Genomic DNA, 20018 nt, shown 5'->3' on the forward strand with positions numbered 1-20018 from the left:
TGGTAGGAGCAAACCTAATGATGGATAACTTGCTAGAGGGTCTGCCATTAGCAAGCAAATCTTTAAGATCCACAGCATGTTAGTTCCACACTGCAGGCTGCTTTTTTTTTCACAAACCTCACTCGATTGAATGTGAAATTCCTCTCCACCTGTGTGACAGCCTTAATACATCAGTTTAGAGTTCAGTATCTGACAGCCATCATTATGGAAAATTCCATGGCAGAGATATCCCTAGGTGTGAGTTCCTAGAAATAATGACTGTTTTTCAGAGCTTGCATGGATTTTTTTGGGTATGAGTTTGACGAACTACTTATGCAGTTCTAACATATTTAGCCGATTCCTTCTAAAAGAATGGCTTTATTGCCTTGAAATGATCTTTAAATTGAAGGAATCTGTCCTTATCGAAAGTCAATGTTTATGCAAATCAGTAAGGTCTGACTAACTGACTATGGTATTAGCTCTCTGCATCCTCGTTTCACCAAAGTGTATATTTTGAAAAATGTTTCATGGAAATGAAATGTATTAAAGCTGTCATACTGCAGTTTGACAGTGTTAGATATGTATAATTAATCAGCTTTGTTACAACAGCAGTGAATGTAATCCAAAGTAGTGTTAGCCATATATATATTGCTGTGTTTCTCCTGTGCATGTTAAACCCATGCAGTTTGTTTGCTACTTATTACAATGAGAGTCAGAGCAGCAAAAGGTCTTTAAGCCAAATATATTAAAATGCAAATATCTGGACAAAGAACTAACTTATTTCTTCCATTTGGACAAATAATACTTCATTCTTCATTGTTACTTTGATCATGTGTTAATTATGGTTAATACAATGAAACAAGCCTCCATATTTATTATTTTGCCAGTATTTATTATAGTTTACAAAATTGTGCATTAGTCCTTTTTGCTGACACCTTAAAAAAGAAATTGGTTGTAAAGTTCTTGGTATTTGTAACTTTTGCTGGGCATTTATAGAAGTGTGCAACTTGAATATTTTTTTATGGACTCAGCTTTTGGATCAACGTAGCACCGTTTGTTTCCCAGACTCCATAACAAGTATCCCCTGGTGAGGTTTCAAATGACTAGCTGAAAAACTATAGTTCTGTTTTGTGTACACCAAAATTATGCCTCCCTGAGGTTCGCCATTTAGAGTCATAGAGTCATACAGCATGGACATGGACCCTTTGGTCCAATTGTCCATGTTGACCCAAACATCCCAATCTGACCTAGTCCGCTTTCCTAGCATTTGACCCATATCTGTCTAAACGCTTCCTATTCATATATCCATCCAGATGCCTTTTAAATGATGTAATTGTACTAGCCTCCACCACTTCCTCTGGCAGCGCATTCCATACATGCACCACCCTCTGCTTTAAAATGTTACCCCTCAGGGCCCTTTTAAATCTATCCCCTGTCACCTTAAACATATGCCCTCTGGTATTTGACTCTCCTACCCTGAGAAAAAAGACCTTGGCTGTTCACCCTTGTCCATGCCCCTCATGATTTTATAAACCTCAATAAGTTCACCCTCAGTCTCCAATGCTCCAGGGAAAAAGCCCCAGCCTATTCAGCTTCTCCCTGTAGCTCAAACCCTCCAATCCCAGCAACATCCTTGTAAATCTTTTTTGAAACTTTTTAACTTTAGCAACATATTCCCTATAACAGGGAGACCAGAATTGAACACAGTCTTCAAAAAATGGCCTTATCAATGTCCTGTACGGTTGTAACATGACACTCAACTCCTATATTCAATGCACTGACCAGTGAAAGCAAGTGTATCAAACATGGCCTTCACCACCCTGCGACTCCACTTTTAAGGAACTGTGCACCTACACCCCCAGATCCCTTTGTTCGGCAACACTCCTCAGGGCTGTACCTTTAATCGTATAAATCCTGCCCTGCTTTGCCTTGCCAAAAAGAAACCTGTCACATTTTCTGAATTAAACTCCATCAGCCACTCCTCGGCCCATTGGCTCATCTGACGAAGGTTCTGTTGTATGCTGACATAGCCTTTAGTATCCATTGCATCACCAATTTTGGTGAAATCTACAAACTTACTAACCATATCTCATTTATTCACTTCCAAATCATTTATTACCAACGGTGAAAAGCAGTGGACCCACCACCGATCCTTGCAGTACACCGCTGATCACAGGCCAAAGTCCAAAAAGCAACCCTCCACCACCAACCTATGTCTCATACCTTCAAGCCGATTTTGTATCCAATTGGCTAGGTCCCCCAGGTCCCATGTAAGCTAGCCTTGCTGACCAGTCTAACATGCAGAACCTCATCAAACACCTTGCTGAAGTCCGCATTGACAACGTTCACTGCTCTACCTTCGTCAATCATCTTTGTCAGTTCAAAAAATGCCATCAAGTTAGTGAGACACTATTTCCGACGCCATGTTAACTACCCCTAAACAGTCTTTGCCTTTCCAAATGCATGTAGATCTTGTCCCTCAATATCCCATTCAATAACTTGCCCACCACTGACATCAGGCTCACTGATCTATGATCCCCTGGATTTTCCTTCCCACCTTTCTTAAATAAAGACATCACGTTAGCCAACCTCCAGTCTTTCGCACCTCACCCGTGACTATTGATGATACAAATGTCTTAACCAGGGCCCAGCAATCTCTTCCCTAGCTTCCCACAAAGTTTTGAGATACACATGATCTGGTCATAGAGATTTGTCCACCTTTATACCTTAGTAATAACTTTTTTTTAGTATTCAGTTTTGGGATGTGAGCATTTGATGGCCGGGCCAGCATTTATTGCCCATCCCTAGTTGCCCTTGAGAAGGTGGTAGTGAGCTGTCATCTTAAATCGCTGCAATCCACCTGCTGTAGGCTGACCCACAATGCGCTTAAGGAAGGAGTTCACATGTCTCAAGTTGAGTAATGTTTAGAGACATAAAGCAGTTAGTCTCATATGGAACATTGGGCTGAAACTTACTTCTCATATTGCTCATTCCAATCTGTGATCTAAAACAAATTCCCATTGTTTAACAGAAGCATGTTTCCTCAAGCTGGCACCCAAACACCAGAATTACAAAGAATGATTCAAATACCAATGGCTACTGTAAGACAGATGACTGGAATGTGTTGGGATTGTAGCTTAATATCAGACCCTTGCATGAAACTTCACAGTCTGGTACAGGCATAATGTAGAGTAACATCTTAAAAGAAATCAGGCTGATATGTCACCGCCTGCCATTATGTCCTGCTAACATCTTGATGTCCAGAAATATCAACAAGCCTTTGTTGAAATAGCAGTTGAAATCCGATTTGGCGGAAACATAAATGACACGTAAGCAGGAACCAGACAGGCTTATATCAATATCCAGTAGAATTGTATATAGAAAATCAGAGAATAAGTTCATTTTCTTTGATTTCTATTATTGCTTGGTATACTTAATATCTTTTCCTTCTGTCTCCACAGACAAGAATATGATCTAGGCTAACATTTAATTGCAAAGGCTGTTATGTTAAAGGTACACTTTTAGGATAAGATGAACTGCCCTCAGGGGAACCTACAAGAATTCAAGGCACAGTCCTGTCAGTGCCCTCACCAATATTGATACCATTAAAACAAGCTCATCATTATCACTGTTGTTTGTGAAACTTTGCTGTGGGCCACTGGCCTGCTGAGTTTCCTACAGGGTAAGAATGAGAACACTTCGAAAATGCTTTATTATATTTGAGATGTTTTGGGAAATCCTTATAGTGTAGTATTGTACACAAAACGCACCTGCTATCTAGTAAGTTTCTTATACAAGTTCAACATCATCTTTTTGCTGTTACGCTGTGTACACCTATCAATAAAGCCTTTAATACTGTATACAAAAACAGAAATTGCTGCAAAAGCTCAGTAGGTCTGGCAGCATCTATGAAGAGACATCAAAGTTAATGTTTCTAAGGAAGGGTCACTGTACTGGAAGCATTAACTTTGATTTCTCTTTTCCAGCAACTCTTGTTTTTGTTTCTGATTACAGCATCTGCAGTTCTTTCAGTTTTTATTTAATACTGTATACTTTGTTAACTGCTCTCTTTATTTATCCTGCACCTTTAATTATCTGTGCACATATATGCCCAGATCCCTCTCTTCAAGCATCCCTTCAAAAATACCCCTTATGTGATATTAAATGTCCATATTCTTTCTACCAAAATACATCACCCCACTTCTCATTGAACTTCATCTGCCTCTAATCCAACCGTTCCACCAATTTTTCTTTTCAAATGTTCTCCTGAGATTACGGTGATTTCATATTTCTTATTGTCTGCAAACTTTGAAATTGTCCCCTGCACACCAAGATCTAGGTCATTATGATATATCAGGAAAAGCAAGGATGCCAATGCCAACCCCTGGAAACTCCAGAAAAAGCCTTCCGCCAGCCTGAATTCTTCTTTCCATATAACTTAGATTCCTGAAACCTGGCTTCATTATTGCCAACCCATTTCACATGCTTGCAAGCACATTAATATTATTGCTGAAATATTGCAGTCCATTTATTCAAGTGGTAGATCAGTATTGGATGAGGGTCAATATTATCTCCTCTGATTTCTATTTTAGTATTTACCCTGGTCAACCAGCATTGCACAAGGCTACCATCTTACTCATTTTTTTAAAAAAAATGGTTTTCCAGGACCTGTTACAGCCGATTGGAAAATAAACATGAAAAGAAAATTATATTCTCCTACAGATGTTAAATGCAATGAAAATGTTGGAGAAAAAATGTATTAGTAAATCAGCTTGGTCATCCTGAGGCTTTTTTGTATCTTTATATTCATAGCCTGTATTTTACTGTAATATGCCAATATTATCCCTTTCTAAACATTACACAAAATAATCACCTAAAAAATCTGGCATGTATCCCAGATATTCTACACATTTGTCCATGTGCTGCATTATTCAAAATGGATTATTGCATGTATGAACTGTCATGAGAAATAGAACCATTATTTAAGTATTTGAGAGTTCTGAGTGAAGGCTTCCAGATTTTAAAATGATTTATCACAAGGACGACTAATATGTTGAACATAAATTGTGAAGTTTTACATTTTATTTTGAAATGTGTGTAAATGCTTCACTATAATAACACATTTATGCTTGAGAAAGCAGGTAGGTATGCTTACAATGCAAACTCTAACAAGGTGCAAGATATTGATGATCAACATTTGGTTCAGGAATGTTATCATTTTGCACAATCCACTTAAAGAGGCAAATGATTTCAAAATACCTGAATTGTTTTTAATCAAACGAAATTGGGCATGTATGTAATAGTAAAATAGATTATTTTAAATGTTACCATGAGCTAAATTATTTTTAATTACACTTAAAGCATTTTTCAGCATTAAGCTGAGATTTGCATGTTATTAAAGGTAAAGACGGCATAATCCTACTAGATCATAGACTGCTCGAGCATTTAAACCGAGGGCCAACACGCCTTGGGCGAGGTTGCAACAGAGAGTCCTTCTTGGTAACCTAAGCCAGTGCAGGAATTGAACCAATGCCATTGGTGTAACTCTGCATCACAAGTAACCCAGCCAGCTGAGCTAATCAATCCCCTTGGTATGTTACTAGAATATTGAGTAAACAGCCAATTCAGCCAAGTGAAACTTGCTATCAATTGAAACCAAGTTTCATCAGCAAAGTGTCATTTGGTGCTCACCACTGGTATTCCAGAGACACTGCACAAAATGGTAGATTGTGAATTCTTCATTCAAAGTTTATTTTCTCCCTATCACCAGTTAGTTTGAAATTTTACTCAAGCATGTGAGTAAGTGAGACTATTCTTTGGATTTTGGTCTTTTACCTTAGTTTCTCAATGATACAATAGAAGCAATAAATTCAAAAAAGTACAGAGATTTTATTCCATGTGTCACCAATTAATGATAACAGTTGTTCACAGAGGTGATCACAACTAAAACATTTTTTTTTCTTTTACAGTGGTGGGATATGAAAACTGGAGAATCTCTGCAGACATTCTATACTAATGGGACAAACCTGAAGTCCATATATGTTTCATCTGACTTCAAGACCTATGTAACTATTGATAGTATTGGAATACTCTACATCTTGAAAATGATAAACTGAAACTCCTTATTCTGGGGGTAAAAAAAAAAGCTTTTGTATTGCCACTAGGAGGGACTGTATTTATTGCATTTAAAATGCTGTCTTTGAATTTGTGGACAAAGCAGGATATGGAATGAGAGCCATTGCATTTTCTGATTTTTCATGCACAACATTATGCTACTCAGCCATTGGATGTTTTGAAGAACTAAGCTTAATGGAAAAGTGCCAAGAGGTTACAACAAGCCAGAACAGTGTGTAATGCTTTTTTCTATTATTCACAAACTCTGGGTTCTGTGATTGCACTGCTGATGTTTTATTGCTTTGAGACTGTGTGGCAGTGCGGATTTGAAGATTTGGAGCACAGTAAGCAGTTTACAAAGGTTTAGACTACATGATCAGTTTGCATTAAGTGCTTGGTGCTGTTCAATCAACAATTAACTTCTTCTCTGTGACCTTCTGTTCAGAAGGGGTGTTGTACTAAATATCTGAAACTTTTCATAAGTCTTCAACAAAAATGTTCAGATCATGTTATAATTCAGACTTTAAAAGAGGTCTACATTGAATGAAATCAGTGTTTAATTTACAGAATGTTGTGCATATTTATAATAGATCTGTTTCAGTTGTTTCTACTGATTTTTATTTTCATACTTGAAACAATTAAAATTTTCACAACTCTTAAGTTATGGATTCTGCCTTTGTGTGTGAATTATGTATTAAACAGTCTTTTTTGAATTGTGATGTTTCTTTGGAATAATGCTACATGCCAGATAGTGTCTTGCCATGCAGCTGCTTTCAGAATCATGGTGACAAGATGTGACTTGCCACTTCTGTTGTTCCCTTGATGTGGGTGAAAGAAACAGCTCTGAATTACCAGATTCTGAACCGTGTACTTAGTTCAAAAAGCAATCATTTATCCAGTCACATCATAATACAAAATAGAGTCATTAGGTCCAACTAGTTCATGTTGACCAAGTTTCCCAAACTAAACTAGTACCATTTGCCTGTGTTTGGCCTATCTCCTTCTAAACCTTTCCAATTCATGTACTTGTGCAAATGTCTATTAAATATTGTAATCGTAGCTGCAACTAAGATTAATTTTGTTTTCTACTCAGCAGAAGAGTTTCACAGAAGTATTGCAAGCAACATTGTTCTGATTTTTCAGTTATTCTTGCTAACCTTCAATGGAACACTCATTATTTGCTCACGTATAGTGTGGACGAGGTGATGGTTTTGTGAAAAGTGCAGAGAAGCCAGGAAATAATTGCAATAAGACACAGTTCCCATTTTTAAACTATGGATTATGCCCTTACATTTGTTTATTATTTAAAACCTAAGAAAATATGACAAGCAAAGAAGTATGATTCATTTTAGCAAAGAGGTTTCTCTGCACTCTAGGCTGAGAAACAAAACATGCAAAAACTGAAAGTGTTGCAGCCCTGCCACTTACAAGAGGTTACAATTACAGCCTGATAGGTTTCCAAAGAAAATTTCAATACAAACAATGTGAACATGGAATTTATAAGGGCCGTGCTTTTAATTAGTGCATTCCAACCAGATTCAATTGATTTGTTGCTGTTTTAGGAATAAATAGTCCTAGACATCTGATACACAGAAAAAAGACCCTTTGGCCCATCAGATTCATGCTGACCAGAAACAACCACCTAACTATTCTAATCCCATTTTCTAGTACTTGGCCTATAGTCTTGTGTGCTTTAGTGTTGCAAGTGCAGAATTAATACTACTTCAATGTTATGAGGATGAGAGATTCCTGAGACAATTACTTCGGATAAACGTGTGCTTGGTGGGTAATGTAGTCCGTTGACCATACAGGTAGTTGCATTCCTGTGCAACACAGTGTTACAGAAAATCGCACAATAAAAATAATGAGGCCTCTAGGAAAAACAGGTAGGTTAGGGGTGAACAGCCAAAAAGTTCAGTAAAAATCAAATCAAAAATAATATTTTAATGCAAACAAAAGCACAGTCGAAGTAAATTTGCACATTCTCCCCGTGTCTGCGTGGGTTTCCTCCGGGTGCTCCGGTTTCCTCGCACAATCCAAAGATGTGCGGGTCAGGTGAATTGGCCATGCTAAATTGCCCGTAGTGTTAGGTTAAAGGGGTAAATGTAGGGGTATGGGTGGGTTGCGCTTTGGCGGGTCGGTGTGGACTTGTTGGGCGAAGGGTCTGTTTCCACACTGTAAGTAATCTAATCTAATCTAATCTAAATATTTATATCATATATTTTAATGAAATACAGTAAATTTAACATTTTAACACAAAAATAACTGACCAAAGCATTGTCTTTTCAAGATGCTCTTCACCAGAAAGTGTGTGAGCTGACTGCCCAAGTAATGCCGACACGGAAGTCCATTCCTCTCCAAGATTCTCCCACAGTTTGAAATAAAGTTCCTCCTAAATGTAGATTACAATTCCCAGTTTCGAAATAAGTTTCAAGGCTTGCAGAGCTGATTGCATTCCTGTCATAGCTGAACACACTGTGCATTTTGCAGACAGAGGATCCTGAAGCTGGGTTTTGCTGTTCAGGTAATGCCAGGGATGGAATCGCGTAACAGTGAACGGGAATTTGCTTTGTAACAACAAAAGTCCACAATTCACTTATCAGCCAAATCACATTTAATATATTATAGGGGAGCTACCTGTATTCATTGTCTTGAAGAAGAACCTTATCCCATGTGATGATTGTAGGGCAACCTCGATTATCTGAATGACGTGGGTATTTTATTCGGTACTTAAATATACAGATAGCACTGTTTACCCAAGCATTGGAATCTTAAGATCGAAATTTGGATAATGGATGTTCGGATAACCGAGGTTGTACTGTATTTGACAATTTAGGTTTTATTGTGACATATACACAAGGCACCATCTTACGTACAAGTACCTAGATACAGAATCTTAAGAACAAGATAGTGAGAAAGAATAAAGTTAAAAGTTACACATTGCAGACCTTCTTGGTTTTAATTAGAAGTTCAACATTAGAAGTTCTTCAGTGCTTAGCCACAGTGGGACTGCACTTCAAGAAACCACCTCAAGACTGGAAGTCCACGCTGAGGCTATGCCAGGCCAGAGAGACTGCCACACCAAGCCAGACTGCCAGGTTAAGTCTGGAGTAGGCAAAAGGGAGAAGAGAATCCATAGAATGGCTACAATGTGGAAACAGGCCCCTTGGCCCAACAAGTCCATAACAACCCTCCAAAGAGCATCCAACCTAAACCCATTCTCCATTACTGTACATTTATCCCTGACTAATGTGCCTAAACTACACATCCCTGAACACTATGGGCAATTTAGCATAGCCAATTCACATCTTTGGATTGTGGGAGGAAACCCACGCAGACACGGAGAAAATGTGCAAACTCTACGCAGTTGCTAAAGGCTGCAATCGAACCCAGGTCCCTGGTACTGTGAGGCATTAATGCCAAGCACTGAGCTACTGTGCTGCTCCAAAATGGTGGAAGAAAAAAACGTGGAAAAAAAGGACAAGCTCCATCTGAACCATCCTATTCTGCTGCCACTACTATCTTGGGCAGTCTGTTTAATTTTAGTTGCATTTTGGCAAAATCTTTACATAGGGAAGGAGTGGGTAAAGAGAAATGCTACACTGGTACTTTGATTAATTGTCCAGGAAATAAAGTAACTGTTAGAATAGTCTGAGACAGCATATTTTTGGCAGTTGTTTGGAAAGTGGCCATTATTTTGCTCCATTTATCATGCATTTTTTGGAGTTTCCAGTTTGAAATGCTGAAGTTGCAGTGTGGATCAACTTTCATATCATTGAAAAATTAACCTCTTAAATTGCATGGTATTGTGAGACAAACTTCCATGTGAAAACACATAATATAGTGATGTGCAGAAACACGATCCATTTTGGACTAGATTGTCTTTTGCAGAAGAGGCTGTGGAATTTGTTGGACTGATTAAGATCCCGAGAGGAAGATATTCTACTGGCAGTTGGGTTTGATGTGATGTAGTAGAGCACCAGAAATGTCGAACCTGTTTTCCTAAGTCTTAGGAGTGTCTACAAGACCACCTGAGTACTATTTAAATTTACCAGTGTTGATTTAAATGATTAGCAAATTTAATCTTCAACTCCATTAAGACAACTTTGAAACCACTTTTAAGTCAATCTAGAAAATTGAAGGCTTCAATTTCTTGAGCTGCGTCACTGCAAAGGAATACCAATAAAATATGCATTTTTTTGCTAGAATTTTGTATTGAATTAATCAATCGCATCACTGTTACATTTCAATACATTATGATGATGCTATTTTCTAACTATTTAAGGCTTGCCTTTCCTTCAATTAAGCTAGCATTTCTTCATTTGTTCATTAAGCTAGAGATCTTGCTTCCATTTTCAGAGCTTATCAATCTAAGTTACTGGAGCCTCCTCTTAACATGCAGCATAAACTCAAAACTCATCATTCTATCACTATGAAGAGAAGCTAAAGGTTTGTCTGTAAGCTATTTACAAAAGTTGTTCATTTGTATGAATCAGTCTTATTGATATTCACAGTCATTAATGTTAACCCGCTAAACTGACACTTTAATGCATCAATGTGGATATTGTAGGTAAATGCTTAAAGAGATTAACAAGTTGTCCCCTCATACTTTGTGCTCATTTGATCAAACTTAACCACCTTGAAGACACTGGAGGCCTGTGTGATTAAGTAGCTTTCTTCAGAGCTTTGGTCAGAGTATTGAGTACAGGAGTTGGGAGGTCATATGGTGGCTATACAGGACATTGGTTAGACCACTGTTGGAATATTGCATGCAATTCTGGTTTCCTTCCTATCGGAAAGATGTTGTGAAACTTGAAAGGGTTCAGAAAAGATTTACAAGGATGTTGCCAGGGTTGGAGGATTTGAGCTATAGGGAGAGGCTGAACAGGCTGGGGCTGTTTTCCCTGGAGCGTCAGAGGCTGAGGGGTGACCTTATAGAGGTTTACAAAATTATGAGGGGTATGGATAGGATAAATAGGCAAAGTCTTTTCCCTGGGGTCAGGGAGTCCAGAACTAGAGAGCATAGGTTTAGGGTGAGAGGGGAAAGATATAAAAGAGACCTACAGGGCAACCTTTTCACACAGAAGGTGATGGAGGCTGGTACAATTGCAACATTTAAGAGGCATTTGGTTGGGTATATGAATAGAAAGTATTTGGAGGGATATGGGCCGGGTGCTGGCAGGTGGGACTAGATTGGGTTGAGATATCTGGTCAGCATGGACACGGTCCGAAGGGTCTGTTTCCATGCTGTACATCTCTATGACTCTAACTTTATTTTGTGGGAATATTTCAAGCAGCAAAAATGGTTAAAAATTTCTTTGCTCTCCATATCTTAACACGTGGTGTTAGTAAATATGATCGTACCTTCATCGATGTTTCAGAGAAGCTATTTCAGCACATAATTTTTTGTATGACATTTACATTCTAGAAATATGCAAGGAGTCTAATTTTCATACTCTGTTCTCCTAATGCTGCAAAGGTTTCCTTTGTGATGTTATTACACACTGTGCTAGTGCAAATTCACAGGATACTATACTGCAGGTTTCTAAAAAAAATCAGCAAGTTGGTATTATGCCCGTGTTGTGTGCCTATGAAGGAGACAGACATTTTTGCTGTTAACAAAACAGCATAGGAAATAGGCAATTTACCTTGATTTGAAATTTGAGAGGTCCATTCAGAAATTTAATAACTGCAAGGAAGAAGCTGTTCTTGAACCTGTTGATATGCGTGTTTAAGCTTTTGTATCTTCTGCCTGATGGAAGAGGTCAGAAGAAATTATAACCGGGGTAGGAGGGCTCTTTGATGTTGGCTGCCTTTTCAAGGCAGTGAGATGTGTAGATGGAGTCAATGGATGGAAGGTTGACTAGGCTGTGTTCACAACTCTCTGTAGTTTCTTACAGTCTTGATGGGGATATAAAACATTCCTCATTGGCTTAGCCCATCAAATTATTTTGTATGGATAAGAGAAACACTATTTTAGTTTGCATATAACATAAACCAGCTTCTGGAAAAAAAGTCATAATTCACAAAAGCAGACCAGAGTAGGCCATTGGGCTTCCTACCGAGAAGAAAGAGTCCTTCCAAGAAATTGACCTACGGGAAAGAAGTAGAGCCGTTTATTTTGCCTGCAGACTGTATGTTCACTATAAGGGCTGTTCCAAAATAAAGTCAGAAACCTCCTACTGCAAAGAAATAAAGCAACTGAATTTCAACCTCCATTATTTTTTGTGAACCAAGAGAGAATCCTTAATGCCTGCAATAATTCTGACTACAATCTTGGGAGCTGATTGTCCAGCGAGGCCCATCTCGATGTGAGGAGCATCAATTCCATGTTTGAGAAGAAATTTGGGAGTTGTTATTTAAGGAGGATTATAAACGTTTTGTTAAACACTTTGTTAACAGCCCAACATGCCTCAGTTTTCTACATGCCAAACAAGCTGGACATTGAGAAACTGCAACATGGACATCAAAGCAGATATTTGGTGAATTTGGCTTCCTGCTTGCTCCAAAGGAGTTCTGTTTTACAGGCAACCAAACTGCATCTCAGGGCATAATCCACCGGCTAGAGCCATACATGGTCCACATACCTGGGGAAGGGGCACCTACAGAGTGTGCAGGATTCCCTGTCTATAGTCCTGTTAAGCCAACCCTCAGGGTATTGGACCTGCTTCTCCATGGTAACTGCTAACCTACCCATGGAGGCGCCATGGTGCTGCAGTCTCTAGGCAATAAGGGCCACTATATCCGACAGTCTTGTCTGCTACTCCTGGTTCTCCCTGTGCACATGGATGAAGTCCCGGATTGCTCACACTCCAGGGTGCTACGCTGTCTGGGGCTGAGCAGGTACCTGGGTTCTGACAGTCCTCCAAAGGTCAGTGCCCTCCCACTGTTTCTTCCTGAGCTCAGCCACAGAGCTGTTGCAGTGAGCTGCTCAGCAGGTTGTGGTCTGACACTTTCAAAGCTTTCTGTTCCCACAGCGGTGTCAGTATGGGAACTGGTTGGGGTTGCAGCAGGTAGCTTTGAGGATGTTTCCTCTGAGGCCTTGGCATTCTCATCCCAGAGGTCAGGGAAGTGACTTTGGGGGCAGCTGGTCATTTCCCTACATGGGTAATGGACAGGTCAGGGTGGTATCTGAACCACATGAAACAGCGGGTATAGTGGCCAGTGGTTGGAAGCTGTATGCAATGAATGGCACTGACCACCGTGCAGTGGAATGAAGAGTGTTACATACTTGGTTGGCAGGTCATGAATGTTCAGCATTTCCAGAGAGTGGCCCCAGTGGCCCTGTTATGAGCTGTCTTCTCTTGTAATGACAGGCAGGCAGGAGTTGAGTGAGATAGAAATAGGTGGTATGGTTGGTGTTGGTACAAGTGAGCAAAAGTGGGTGAGGTGTACCAAGTGCTCAGGATTGTAGAAGGTAGTGCAGAGTTAGTGGCATGAGGGAGGTGGGGTTTGTTGGTGGTGGTAGAGGCCAGAGTGAGTAAATCAACAATGAGAATGGCTGAGCATGTGTCTTGATGGGTGCAGCAGCAGAGAGATGGATTAAGTATGAGACTGTACAGACTATGTCACTTAGCCTTGGATAGCGAGAAAATCATTAATTGTCTTACGGCAATAGCTATTTCTCAAGACTGTGAAGATGGCACTGAACTGGGTGGTCAACTCGGACCAGGCTGCCAGGATCTGGCAATGTAGCCTCCTCTGTCACTCATCTAGGAAGAGGACCCCTCTTTTTTATATATTGAATATTTTTAAAAATGAAAAACGTAGCTAACATACAAACATCTTTAGGCGGTCCATTTTTCAGATCCCTGTCAGAGTTCTCCATCTCTATCACAGTGCCATCTACCCATTCTCTGACATCTTTTGGAAGTAGGGCAGCTTAGAATGATCTTGCACATCCAAGGGCTCAGGGGCCTTTCAAACATGGCAAGGCCAGCAAGGGATACTGGTCTCTCCATGGATATCCATTGAGTGGCAAGTTATTCTGCAAAGCATGATGGGGCCCAAATCAGACTTGACAGATGTCAAGTAGTCAGTTAATGAGGCAGGTTTGGTAAGATACAGTGAGACTTTATGGCAGAAATCCTCCAAAATACTTTACACAACCCAGACTTGACAGAAAACACACAAGATTTAGCGTGTTGACTTTTTAGCCACTTTTGGCAATCTGATTACATACTACATCTTTTGTAATTATCTTCTCTTGCATTTGTGTGTCTTGTGTTTCAGGTGTTGAGAAAATGAACATTTATTCTTTATTTTTGTTTAAACCGATCAGAAAGTCTGTCTTGTTTCTGGTCATGCAAGTCACAGCACTCAAAGGGTTGAAACACTTCTACTTGGAAGTTCATTTTATTGCAGTTAGTAAAGAGGTGGAATAAAGGAGAACCATCCCAGCAACTTTCCCATCTGCTACGGTGGTCAGAAAAATGGATCACTTGAAGATGCTTGTATGTTAGCTTTGTTTTTCATTTTTTAAAAAGTATTCATTATATAAAAAATTGAAAGATACACATCTGCTAACTTACAATACTTCCACTTTCATTTGTTTTTAATCTGTCAAAGTGTTTTTTTTAATACATAGTGGAATTGTGATACAGTGTTTATTAAGTTGAGGCAAATGAAATGTTTACCTATACTTAAACTGGTGTGCAACAAAACTGCACTTCATTCAGGCCAACCTATTCCTGAAATAGTAATATGTAATTACAAGCTACTTTTGTCCAAATCAGTTTCACGGTGATTGGTTTTACTGTGTGGAACTGAAGTGTTTAATGTAGTGAGTGCAGCTGCAGAAGCAGTGAGTAATGAGACATTTAGAGGTACTATTTTCAATCATGGTGCCATTTGAACAGGATTCACACCTCTGTCATCAGATGAAGGGTACAAAACAACCACACAATGCAACCATGAGATAATCAAATAACCCAATGACTGAAGAAGCTTTTTTCCTCAGGAATCCTGAAATCGCTAATTCAAATTGAAAATGGTTCTTGAAATAGGTTGATTCAAGCTCTTGACCTTTCTCAGAAATGTCCACAAATTGCATCATCGTTGCATATATTGGTGGTCCCATACTTTCCCCATAACACAGAACAATGCAGACCAGACTTTCTTTTTATCTAAGTATCCTTTAAATCCACAAAAGACCTATTTGGAGAACACTGCAGACGTCCATCAGTTAATATTGAAGGCTGACCATAAGAATTTTCATTATAAATTCTATTACATGCAACCTGGCTCTGAGCAATAGATTAACATACTTTGTTGGATTTTAAGCAGCTTTCATTAATTCTGTCCTTACATCCTGAAGCAGATTATTTCATAAATGAGTGCGCAGGGAGTGTGAGCATTCCATTCCTCATTCTTAATTCAGCATTAATATGCCTGCATATAACCTTTGTGATTATATATTGTGGAAGTTGATGGCATTTTAATGAAGGCTCAAAAGTGAGTTCCCTCAACAGAGACCTGGTTCTTTCGTGTTGAAAAAAACCTATGACTTTTATGCTGTTTTCAGTACTTGTAGAGTTAATTAAAAACAAATTAGTCTGTATATTTAAGTAATCCCATCTTCCTTTACTTCATTATTACTGCATAATTGCAGCAGCGAATAAGTTACATGTCTCTGTTATACAAGCAAGAATCTCGATTTATTTTCTATTAAGGCCTAGTAGGCGAATGCGTTATTAAGTCACACTGAACAAATATCCCAGTTTTGATTGCAGCTATTTGCCAAATCAGCTTGGAGTCCTCTAATTAGCTTCAGCACACTGGGCTAGAGATAGTCAGGGTATCCAGTGTTACCTGCTGCATACTGTATGGGCAGGGATGTCACACCAAGACCAAGAATCTGACGACATTCACCAACCTCCCTTTTCATCTCCAAAATCTTTCATGTGTCATTGCTCTGTCCTTGGGCCTCTACTGTTTGTAATTTTTATTAATGACTTAGATGACGGTATTGAAGGATGGGTCAGCAAGTTTGCAGACAACACAAAGGTTGGAGGTGTCGTTGACAGTATAGAGGGCTGTTGCAGGCTGCAGCGGGACATTGACAGTATGCAGAGATGGGCTGAGAGGTGGCAGATGGAGTTCAACCTGGATAAATGCGAGGTGATGCATTTTGGAAGGTCAAATTTGAAAGCTGAGTACATGAGCTCGGACTTTTTTCATTGGAGAAAAGGAGGAGGAGAGGGGACCTAATTGAGGTATACAAGCTAATGAGAGGCATGGATAGAGTCGATAGCCAGAGACTATTTCCCAGGGCAGAAATGACTAACATGAGGGGTCATAGTTTTAAGCTGGTTGGAGGAAAATATAGAGGGGATGTCAGAAGTGGGTACTTTACACAGAGAGTTGTGAGAGCATGGAATGCATTGCCAGCAGCAGTTGTGGAAGCAAGGTCATTGGGGACATTTAAGAGACTACTGGACATGCATATGGTCACAGAAATTTGAGGGTGCATACATGAGGATCAGTAGTCGGCACAACATCGTGGGCAGAAGGGCCTGTTCTGTGCTGTACTGTTCTATGTTCTATTGCCTGTCAGACCTATGGCCTTGTTGTCCTCAATTCTATGTTCACTTCTCCAGGGCTGTTCACTACGTGGGGCTGTGTTTGCCTAGTTCTACTCTTAGTTATCCAGTTGTAGCAAGAGTGTTCATCTGTATTAACCTCTTTCCATGTATATGCTGAACAGGTCCTCAGCTGCCTTCAATTTCTCACTTACACAACAGTAACATGATTGCCAAGTGTACATTCACAGCAGCTCCACCCCACCACCTTCTCTGTTGACCAGCAGTTGTCATTTATTTGTCACACATATGCCTGACATACAAAATGGATAGCCAAAAATTCCATCCACACTGACCCTGGTACAATCTCCATTCCTTAGCTGTCAACTCCATGCTTCTCACTGACAACAAGACATTTCACAAGCTGAAACTGAACTTAGCCCTTCACTAATACTGCCGGCAGCTACCTCCATAATATCACTGGCCTCAGATCATCTGCTTTCTCCATGCTTTATTTACTAACATATGTCTTTATTATTGCATGGGATAGGGCATCGCTGGGAAGTCCAGCATTTGTTACCCATCCTGAATTGTCCCTGAACCAAATGGCTTGTTAGACTATTACAGCGGATAATAAAGAGTTAACCATGTCAGTATGAATCTGGAATCACATAGGCCAGTCCAGGTAAGGATAACAAATTTCCTTCCAAAAGTACATTAATGGAGCAAAGGAGCTTTTATGAAAATTGGTGCTTTTGTGGTTGCCATTCTTGAAACCGTCTTTTCAATGCCAGATTTATTGATCAATTTTAAATTCCATGAGCAGATATGTGGGATTTGAACCTAAGTCCCTATGGCTTAGCCAAGGCCTCTGGCAAAATGTCAGGTTATGCAGTATGAGAGGAAGAAGGCAAGATTAGATTAGATTAGATTACTTACAGTGTGGAAACAGGCCCTTTGGCCCAACAAGTCCACACCGACCCGCCGAAGCGCAACCCACCCATACCCCTACATCCACCCCTTTAACCTAACACTACGGGCAATTTAGCATGGCCAATTCACCTGACCCGCACATCTTTGGACTGTGGGAGGAAACCGGAGCACCCGGAGGAAACCCACGCAGACACGGGGAGAATGTGCAAACTCCACACGGTCAGTCGCCTGAGTCGGGAATTGAACCCGGGTCTACAGGCGCTGTGAGGCAGCAGTGCTAACCACTGGGCCACCGTGCCGCCCACTAGTGCTATTGCCATTTTCCATATCAAATGTTCCCCAGTATGAGTTTAAATAGACATAAGTTTGTCCAAAACCATCCAAAACCCGTAGCCTAACTCACACGAGGTCCTATTCACACATTGTCCCTTTGCTTGATGACTCACCTTCAATTCAGGTACAGAAACATTTTGATTCTTAAGATCCTGACTGTTTTTGCACAGGTTGCAGTCTCGCATAATGTTTACAAAGCATATCTTTCTTAAGGAAAGAACAGTTTCAAATTACACTGACAGAGGGTCATGGAACATTACTTAAAGTTCTACACACTTTTTTTTAGGTGGAATCATGAATAGCAGAAATCTCATTCTGGACTGGGTGTCCCATGATACCCTTATCGAATTACAATTGTTCAAACAAAGCATGCAGTTCTATTTTACATCTCAAGTGATAGATGAGACAAAGATAAAAGCTATAAACATTTTGTTTGCCAATGGCAAGAAGGAGCACTACAGAAAAAAACATATAGTACTTTCATGGACAATCAAGAAGATTCAAAAATATCTAGTTACTCTCAAAAAGAATGTCAGCGATAGAGTGACAGTGAATCATAGAGAGTGAGTATCAGTGAGGGAGTGACAGTGAATCATAAAAGGTGAGTGGATGTCAGTGAGGAAGTGACTGTCAGCAAGGGGGTTATTACTTATTGAAATTAACTTTGGGAATAACATTTATTAGCAACTAATCACCAGTTCATTCAGCTCTTGTTTTCTTCTTCAGATTAAGAATGATTTTTGCATGTTTTTTTATGTGCGTATAGGGAGTAAACTATTTCTTCTACAAGAATATTTAATTGGTTGTTTTGGCAATTCTTTCAACAAATAATTTGGACACATTTTCTGCAGTTTGCTTTGCACTGGCAAAAATGGATCCTCTACATATTAATGTGGGTGTCATTAACAAGGCTTTGGAATATGCATTACGGAACATCTGGTCCCAATTGAATATGTTCTTCAGACCTGGAGCTCTGTTAGACAGAAAGCCTTTCTCAGCAATTTGTGTCAATGCAAAATGTCAGTCTATTGTATAGAGACTGGACCACATTTGAATGTCCTTATTATTATTCTTTCTTTCCCGTTAGCTATGATACTTGAGATTTCTCTTGGGCTCATTGTCACATTTCTATTTATACAAAGGTCTGATTGATTTCACTTAATGTATAGCTGTTCTGAAATAAAATCTTTACTTTAGTTCAGACTTGAGCATCTGACAGATTGGCCAAATGGTGAATAGACTGTTCCCAAAAAACTGTCAAGTAGAAGTTCCTCTCTGTTCTCGAAATATGTTTTCGCTCTCCATGAGCTCATGCTTTGTAATGTGCTGTTTTCTTTCATTGGATTTGTAAGTATCTGAATGCATCACAATAGATGTTCAATTGAAAAGTCAATCAGTGCATAGCAGCAATTGTTATGTTGACCTGCTGAGTATTCATAGCTTTTTCCTCAACGTTCTGTTCTTTCACTCCATCTGATCTTGTTACCACGAAGGTTACTGCTACTAAAAGTGAATATTTACAACAAATATTTTTCATAGTTCGCTTCTTAACATTCTTGTATATTCCTCACATTTATCCAATATTTTTGACCATACCCTGTCCAATAGTCAGATGTTTCAGCATCTTTCTGGCCAACCTATAATTGTAGTGACACAACATTTGTCTTCTGTCAGATGACCTAATTTGAATGGGCTCCCTCAGGGAATTCCTGAATACTGTTATATTATATCTCCAGACCTCCCCCTCACTGAGGATGAACGATCAGTCCTCAGCAAAGGACTCACCTTCACCCCTCCACCCACGCATCAATGAAACGATCAGGACTACCGCCCACCTTCCGAGGACGCCTTTGCCCACCTCCAACACACTGCATCCACCTGGACACCCCGTGCTGACCTATTACCTGCTCTCAACCTCTTCATCTCCAACTGCCGCCGGGACATTAACCGCCTCAACCTGTCTACCCCTCTCCCCCACTCCAACCTCTCACCCTCACAATGCGCAGCCCTCCACTCGCTCTGCTCCAATCCCGACCTTACCATCAAGCCAGCAGATAAAGGGGGCGCAGTGGTAGTCTGGCGCACTGATCTCTACACCGCTGAAGCCAAACGCCAACTCGAGGACACCTCTTCCTACCG

At 39.8% G+C, this 20018-nt stretch overlaps 1 protein-coding gene and 1 long non-coding RNA gene across 4 annotated transcripts in view; one reads left to right on the forward strand and one right to left on the reverse strand.

Annotated features, from left to right (window-relative positions):
• The window catches only part of apaf1 (apoptotic peptidase activating factor 1), a 185178-nt gene extending 178397 nt beyond the window's left edge, over nucleotides 1-6781 (forward strand). For 2 of the 3 annotated variants that reach the window (XM_043713622.1, XM_043713623.1), the window contains one exon: nucleotides 5949-6781. In XM_043713622.1, the coding sequence (XP_043569557.1) occupies nucleotides 5949-6095 (147 nt within the window). In that variant the 3' untranslated portion in view covers nucleotides 6096-6781. Of the gene's footprint in view, nucleotides 1-3440; nucleotides 3468-5948 lie in introns of those variants that run through there. The other variant, XM_043713624.1, reaches the window with a different exon arrangement.
• Nucleotides 1-20018, reverse strand: part of LOC122561667 — a 105212-nt gene that overhangs the window by 28620 nt on the left and 56574 nt on the right. The window lies entirely within an intron of this gene.

This window comes from Chiloscyllium plagiosum, chromosome 23 (genome assembly GCF_004010195.1).
Source record: "Chiloscyllium plagiosum isolate BGI_BamShark_2017 chromosome 23, ASM401019v2, whole genome shotgun sequence".
NCBI classification, from domain to species: domain Eukaryota; kingdom Metazoa; phylum Chordata; class Chondrichthyes; order Orectolobiformes; family Hemiscylliidae; genus Chiloscyllium; species Chiloscyllium plagiosum.